This window comes from Hypomesus nipponensis, chromosome 17 (assembly GCF_054491055.1).
Source record: "Hypomesus nipponensis isolate SF chromosome 17, ASM5449105v1, whole genome shotgun sequence".
NCBI classification, from domain to species: domain Eukaryota; kingdom Metazoa; phylum Chordata; class Actinopteri; order Osmeriformes; family Osmeridae; genus Hypomesus; species Hypomesus nipponensis.
Genome location: NC_140377.1, coordinates 13,234,496 through 13,242,429, shown reverse-complemented (window position 1 = coordinate 13,242,429; position 7,934 = coordinate 13,234,496). Strand labels below are relative to the sequence as shown.

At 38.1% G+C, this 7,934-nt stretch overlaps 1 protein-coding gene across 12 annotated transcripts; it reads left to right on the top strand.

Annotated features, from left to right (window-relative positions):
• Positions 1-334: 334 nt before the first annotated feature.
• Positions 335-7,712, top strand: LOC146253619 (uncharacterized). Of its 12 annotated transcripts, none has more exons than XM_084678892.1 (16): positions 342-934; positions 1,502-1,763; positions 2,220-2,266; positions 2,422-2,802; positions 3,036-3,137; positions 3,398-3,423; positions 3,541-3,630; positions 3,734-3,912; positions 4,031-4,124; positions 4,335-4,691; positions 4,792-4,909; positions 4,986-5,077; positions 5,174-5,288; positions 5,611-5,712; positions 5,956-6,440; positions 6,619-7,712. In XM_084678892.1, the coding sequence occupies exons 2-15, from the start codon at positions 1,735-1,737 to the stop codon at positions 5,982-5,984; spliced, it is 1,761 nt and encodes a 586-aa protein (XP_084535018.1). In that variant the 5' UTR covers positions 342-934; positions 1,502-1,734; the 3' UTR covers positions 5,985-6,440; positions 6,619-7,712. The 12 variants fall into 12 exon arrangements, with proteins under 12 accessions (XP_084535021.1, XP_084535018.1, XP_084535016.1 ...); XM_084678890.1 differs by having other exon boundaries at positions 344-934; positions 3,398-3,630; positions 5,956-6,120; positions 6,286-6,440; XM_084678891.1 differs by having other exon boundaries at positions 344-934; positions 3,398-3,630; positions 5,956-6,128; positions 6,286-6,440.
• Positions 7,713-7,934: the final 222 nt, after the last annotated feature.

Here is a 7,934-nt window from a genome sequence, read left to right as displayed (position 1 = left end):
TCCCCTTTCGAATTCAGAATTCAAATTACTAGACAAAAAATTTTATCCTGAGAAAAGTGGATTTTGAGGGGTACCTCCATAGACCTCCATTCATTCTGCACTCGCTCGTTAGCGCCCTCACATGGAACTTCAACCAGTTCAGAACCAGCAAGTTTCCCGAGAGTGGCAGTTCTCTCTAGATTAGACATTCTTTGCGACAGTCTCCTTAGGCAGGTTATCCATGTCCCTTTCCGCTCGCCATACCTTCTCCTGGTAAGCATAGGAATGTCCCTTTCCGCTCGCCATACGAACTGGGATTTCAACTGACTCCAATGTAAACCCATTTGCGGCAATATTGGACACTTTGAGCATCATTCCCATTGGATAAAGGAAAGGTGGGATGCAGTTGTATACGGAAGAATTTTCTTATATCCTTACATATTGTTCAACCCCAAAACACGAAAGTATCATTGAAATTTCACCAATAAGATGGGTTAATGTTATGTCCATACAGTTTTTAGAAATTCTGCATCGATTTTGAAAAAAAAAAATGAAAAAAGTTTCGAATTAGTTGCGGAAAATCTTCAGTCACCGTGGCTAGACGATCTATGATTTATGTATTTATTAAATTGGATTTCCTTGTATTTATTTATACTTGTACACTGTTGATATGAAGAATTTGTATCTCAAAATGAACGTGAACCTGACCGGAAGGTGAAGAAAATTGTCTTACTAGCAAACTATAATTATACAATTGTCTGTTTTAATCTTGCGCTTTATGCATGCACTGGACAGCACCGGAGAGAGATTAGTTGTAGTAAGTATATAATTAAGAGTTATGGAGAAATGCACTTAATTAGCGAAGTATTAAAAAAGGTAGGACAAGGACATGAGAAAGGATCAACGCATTCGTATTGGAACAACCCCCAGAAGCTGCCCTTTGAATTTTACCACGGTAATTCTTCAGTGCGTTTTCATCCCTCTCCCGGTAAATTGACACAAATATCTTGCTATGATTCTGGCATGCAAAATTGAGTTTTGAGGAACGTGCATGTTTTATCTTTAATATTAAAAGGCACAGTGAGTGTTTGTCAATGTTAAGATTATTCGCATTTATGTATTTTTATTTACAATCCAAATGGGATATTAGCTAGTGGTAGCTAGTCTTGCTAGCTTGCCAGTTTCTCCTTTCTAGCTTCTTTGAGCGGGCTAATCTCCTCTTGAGCAGGCTAAACTCCTGGAATATACAATAGTAGGCCATCTCGATTTGCAGATCCAGGGTTTACCTTCCGATCCAATACTACCGTATCTTACGCGCAAATCAGTAAGGGAACTTGGAGATTTTAAATCAAATCAAATTTATTTGTATAGCCCTTTTTACATGCAAGCATGTCACAGAGGGCTTAAATCAATTTAATCAGTGAAGAACATCTTAAGGTCTGATCTTTAGGTTAGTTTGCTATTAAATTATAACCATGCAACACACTTAATTGTAATCACTTGTCTTTATCTTTCTTTGCAGCTCCTGTACACTTACCTTGTCCCTTCACCTCAACCAACCTCTGACCTCCCATAATCAACCCAAAGGCTCTTTTAAGAGTCAACATCTATCTGTCTACCTACCTATCTGTCTACCTACCTATCTACCTATCTATATATCTATCTATCTACCTATCTGTATCTGTCTATCTCTGTCTAAAATGAGTTATTTGAAATCACATTCTGATACTTTGGGGTTGGAGGAAGAGCTTCAGGATGCCAATAACCTCCTTCAGGATTTGGAGGTATTGTTCTTAAATGTTTTCATTATTGTGTCATAATCATTCGACAAAATGTGGTTGAATCTCAATCTCAATCTGTTGATTATAATTCATTATGTTAGTTTCATTTTTTTACAGCTAGATTGCAGGGAAATAGTAAATCAACAAGCCACTTGACTATTTGAGGTAGTGAAAGTTTACTGCAATACCTCTATTAGAATTTTTCTACAGCAAGCCCCCAGTAATGTATTTTTAATAGATACAAATATTATTTATGTTCTATTATGTCTAATTTTGCACCATTAATTAGAGTTATGTTAAATTAATTAATGGAGTGTATACCAGTTGCATGCTACCTAGTCAGTATTCTCACTCATATTTCTAAATTTAAATGTTTGATTCAAGTTTTTGCCTTTTTAGTTTTTGTATTTTCTTTAAGGATAATGTCATTACTTACTTTATTAACACATAACACTCCAGATGTGATCCACCAGATGTGAGTGTTGCCAATGTCAACCCAACAAAAGGTACTTACTTGTATGAAATGTGTATTGTAATTTCCTGGATGTATTTTGCTTTTAATTTGTTGAGGTGTCATTTATGCAGCCAGAAGTCATACAACCAACAATGTTTGGTTCACTTTCTGGCATAGTTCATATATTTATAAATTATTTCCTTTCAGTGTCTGAAACTGAGGTGCTTCGTCAAGAGCTCCTTGAGCTGCTGGTGGATGGAGTTGAGGACCAAGTAGTGACTCGGGAGGCGTCTCTTGAGCCAGCTGCTTATGCTACTGATTGGGAGATCAGAAACACTGTGTCCTCGCAAAAGTGGAAAGAGGCCAGGCCTTTTCTAATAGAAAATATGCTGGCTAGTCAGGATCCACATCCAAACAGCAGGTGCCAAAGTGGCGAACAAGCCAGTGTGAGGTGCCTGGACTGCCGGCCTTTCCCATTCCTTTGTGAGGACTGTGATGCTGCTGTTCACACACGCTTTGTCCTGCACAACAAAGAGGCAGTAACTGGAGGGTTTTTGCAGCCTTTGTCAGAGTTTCAGCAGCAAATAGGTACCGTTTTTAAGTCCTACGCTTTTCATACTATGTATGGAAAATATGCTATTCTTGTTAATGAATTCATAAGAAAAACAAATTCATTCGAACAGCATTGTTGATTATGTTTTCCCCCAAATGTCACACATCTATATCAACTGTGGGTATACATTTTGTGGATTGGGGGTTGCTGTTATTGTTTATTGAAACAATTAACATGTTCAATTTTTACCATTTATTTACATTGTTAGTGCGGCTGTTACCGATACAGAGGCCAGATTGCGTCTGTGGCTGTTCAACAGGCGAAAGTCATGTTTCACATGGCAGAAATGTGGCTCTTATAACCATAAATGGTAAGTGGACATTTTGTCACACACAATCCACACGTTGTGTATTACATTATAATAGGATTTATTGGAGGGTTGTAAACAACATGGAAATAATGCATGTCTTTCTGAACTCATGGCTGAATTTGTATTTTTGTAGCCAGCACGTATTATTTAAAAATGATAAAACTGTAAACAGCTGTTGCCTATTTCTGGTCTAAAGGATACAGAAGGTAAGGTAACTTACAGAATTACTTAATTCACTGACTTATTTATCCTCCCTACAGGTCGCTATAACCTTGCATTGCCAGTGGTGAGTTGCACCAGCTGTGGCGCGACATGGTCCCCCTCCATTAAGGACATCCATGATGGTGGATACTGGCCTGGCACAGTTAATTTCTGCACCCTCTTTGCCACTGATGTCTTTCAGTCTTTCTGTGACATCAAGATGGCCGCACCAGGGATGTCACTTAAGGCATATGTCCAAATGCTTGACAAGAGAACAGTGCACTTTGGAAGAGTACGTATAAATGTGTTTTGCAACATCAGTTTTAATGGTAACTCTAACATATACAAATATATTTTGATTAAAATCTTTGCTGTGTTTTCCTTAAACCTACAAGACTGGCAAAATATCAGCTGATACCTTCAGCAAAAGCTTCTCGGAGTGGGTTGCTGTAAGGTTCCAGGTGGAGAAGATATGTCAGGAGACATTTTTCAGCAGCCCTGCCTGCACTCCAGACACGCTTGCTGTCTCCGTTGATGGAAACCGCAAGCTTTATCGCTTTAAATCAAATGCAAGGTACTCTACATTACATATGACATGTATGGATTAATATAACCCTTACATAGTCTTGATGAACAGTTGATCAAATATGAATATGTAAAACATTTCTTTGAAAACCACTGTATTGTGTCAGCACTTCACAGCAAAGCAACTTTGAAGAGATCTTCATTTTAAAAGATGAGGAGGTTGCTGACTTTGTAAGCCACGTCCACAGACGGACGAGTCATGTGCGTAGAATTATTTTTGTACCATTGCTGGCATGTCACTATTTTAGTGTATAAAAAAAAAAATTGCAGTCATACATCAAAGTTATTTATTGTTCTGTAAACAGAACACAGTCTAAACCTGTCACTCTTATTAGATGTTGCCAGTAACAACCCTGATACGGTATGATCATTCATACTGGTTGTCATTTCTGTTTTAATTTGAATGTATAGGTGTCAGGAAAAGGGGCTTGTGGATCTTCAGCTTGGACAGCAGCTAAGGAGTTATCCAGGAAGTCCACCAGCAAACTGGATGAGGAGGGGCTTGAAATAGCTGTTTGTCGCCATGGAGTCCTCCTCAGTGCTCTAAACATGTATCGAGGAGAGATTTTTGCATACCCACTTTTCCTCCAGAAGACGTTAGCAGCAAGTACCCCAGGAAACATCACGTTCCTTTGCTCAGATGTAGCTTGTAAATATTTTCCTTATCTGGCCAAGGTGGCTCAGCAGTGCCCTGAGATGAAGGATCTCTTGTCCATGTGTCCTTTCCTTTCGGTCATGCATGCAAAGGCACACACTGGGAAATGCGAGGTATATGGTAGCTTTAATGACTAATTTTGTGTTAGTTTGAGACCTTTTTCTGGTAAAATTGAGTGAATTTAGCAGTAACTATGTGTTCACTTCTTTACAGATTAAATGGGGAGGCGCTTTTCAGGAAGGTGCAGGCTCAACAATTGGAGAAGAGGTTGAGCAAGTGAACAGTTTCCTGTCCAGAGCAGCCATCACAACCAAGTACATGTCTAAAGCAGGTATGTGTGTGTGTGTGTTCCATCTAATCTCCTGTTAAATAATAACTATTTGTACACAAATACGCCTTGAATTTAGGTCGAACAGACATGCTGACACTCCTGGCTTGGGGGTGGAATAAAAGAAAAGTGGAGAACATGGGTCTCACTTTGAGCCAGAGATACCTTAAGGTTAATATGAACATTGATATCAATATCATAATGACAACAACTGTAATGTAAAGACATACAAAGGCAAGGGATTGACTTTATTAATGTAATTATTAGACTGTAAGGATGCTTAGGGAGCAAGTGGAGAGCCTGGATGCTACCAAAAATGAGCTGGGCGTAGATGATGACACAATGCAGTCATGGGTGTGTGATGTGCAGCAATGGGATGAAGGTGAGTTGTCTTAATGAAAGGCTATATGGCTTACTTTATAGGTTGATGCTGAAGTATGTTATATATAAATGATGTTATATAGCACACACAGTACAGCTGTGTGCATGTCATCAAGGTCCTTGTAAAGGTCCATGGAGTTACATGGCCCCACCAACTTAAGGGGACGTACAGAAATACACACCCTAATATTTATGTGATTGTTTATATTGTCCTTTTGAAAGGGTCACTGTACGCATCCCTAGATAAGAACTGCTTAAAACAAACAGGTTGCTGAATGTAATTGAGTGATTTTAGTTGTATATATACTGTGACTCTCATTTAGAAACTCATCAGAGTGATGGCAGCCTTGGGGAATTACAGGCACAAATGGAGGAGCTTGCTGTGATCATCAAAGTGCAAAGCCAAAATCTCTACAGACAAACTGGTACGTCAGTTTCCTTGAAATATGCACTTTCACACTTTAACATTAAGAAAACGTATTTGGTATGTAAGAGTCCAGCAAACTGAATTAAATCTTATCCACATTAACTTAAGCAGGATGTGATGCTTATTGTTGCAACCCAGTTTAACACTGCAAAAAGTGTCACAATAGGAATTCTAGTCTAAATGTATACAGTACACAGTGAAGTGACAGACAGTGAAGTGTGCCATTCTTTATGTTTTTTAGATAGCAACAAGAGACACCACAAAATTTGAAAAGTCCTTTTGGATGAGAAGAAACGCTTGTTAACTGCCGTTGATGACTACAACAAGCTGGCTGAACCACCTTTACAAATTGTGTCACTTGATGCCATCCTCCAGACTGACACGTGGCCTTGGCAGAACATAAGACGTGAAAATGTGTTTTCTATTATTTATTTTTAACTTATAATGTAGGCTATGCTGTTTTAACAAACACTCATTATCTCTATGCAGTAGTGGCATATCAGGACCAAAGCTTTCAAGTTGTTACAACTATAATATCTTCCCTTCTGATGTCGATGAATTGAATTTGCAGTTGCTTCAGACCAAAAGGAAGGTGTTTGAGAAGGTGATGGCTGTGAGGCGCCTGAAGGAGGAGGAAATGATCCTTTGCAGAGAAATGCAGCAGCATTGGACAGTGATGAAAGCACAACATTTGAAGCTGGGAACTATCTCCATTTCTTTTTTTACGTAACTATTTTAGCTACAACTTGCATCCATATTTGGTTTGCTGCCAGACTGGTCTGCGACTAACGCTGTCTTTTCCATGTTGAGAATGTTTGAACTATATTTAACTTTATTTGTTGTTTCATTATCAACTTTTAGAATTGCATGTTAATAATATTATGAAATGTAATCATTTTTACAGCTTCTTTTGCTGACATGTCTGAGGATGCACAGAAGGGACTACGGTGTCTGGTGCTTAAAAAGCAAACAGAGCTGAAAGCACAAATGTTGAAAGTGAAGGACCACTACAGCAGAATCCTCAGCCACCAACCGCTCCTGGACATAGACTCGGAGGAGGAAGAGATGCCAGAAGAAAATGATGCAGCTGACAGTGATTTCAGCACTTCTGACGAGGACTAAGTGTGTCTAGTTATGTTGCCAATTTCACATGTAGGTCAGACCTATGCTCTTCTTGATTAGTTGTGTATCTGAGTAGAATTATTGAGTTTGAATTTTTTTCTGTTTCCAATGTTAAGACTGTCTGCTTTGATACTGCAGTTTTGACATACTACTTTATAATTTGACCTTTGACAAATACAATATTTTCATGTGCAATGTCTAACTTTGTGTAATTTTGTACAGAATATGAGCTCATCTTAATGTTGAAACATGTATCAAAAATATGATTAAAACATCTTTTGATCACTTAAGAATTGTTGCTACGGTGGAACGTTTTCTCTCTGGCTGACATACTGTATATTTTCAGATTATTTTACTAGTATAAATCACTCCATAGTCATGCACTTAAATATATTTCAGGACTGCTCTCAAGATACATACCCAGTAGATCCCTAAGGACGGTCCTGTGTCACTGTACTTTTAACTGTTCCAAAAGCCAGGACAAAGAGACATGGAGAGGCAGCTTTTAGTTTTTACGCTCCCAGCCTTTGCTGCATAAGTAGCTTTACAAGTTTGCTTATATGTGTATTGTGTTCTGTACTGTTTGGTTGTGTCCAATGGTGTTTAAAGTAATAGGCCTCTTGTTAATCAAATATTTTCCAGTAACTTACCTTTAAATGCTTATTGTGTTTTGTAATGTATATTGTCATAATGCACGCATATAAGCCTACCAGTCATGGTAACATGTTATAATGTGTTATGCTTCTTATGATATAGTACTTATGTAGCCTGTTATGAAATGTGTAAACTAAATTCAATTTGAACTGAGATTACTTTAACAAATGTTAAAAAAAAATATATATATACTGTGTTTATATAAACTAATAAATATTTTGGCCTGACATGCAATTGTTAAAATGGTCATTGTCAAAGCTGTCTTTACGTTTGTGGCTGTCTGATATGAAGACAATCTCAGTAGGCCTAGGCTACGGTAAATAGCCTGTGAGAAAGTCAGTCTTTTCTAGAAAGCCCAATAGGGGTTACTTTTTTGGAAAACACAGCTGGCAATGCATTGGTTGTTTTGTGCACACACTGCAATAATTCAAGAGTACATTTTCG

Coding starts and splice junctions, on each gene's coding strand:
- LOC146253619 (XM_084678889.1), top strand. CDS start 1,735: ATGCCAATAACCTCCTTCAGGATTTGGAG. Junction 2,267..2,421: donor CAATGTCAACCCAACAAAAG/GTACTTACTTGT, acceptor ATTTCCTTTCAG/TGTCTGAAACTGAGGTGCTT. Junction 3,631..3,733: donor GAACAGTGCACTTTGGAAGA/GTACGTATAAAT, acceptor TAAACCTACAAG/ACTGGCAAAATATCAGCTGA.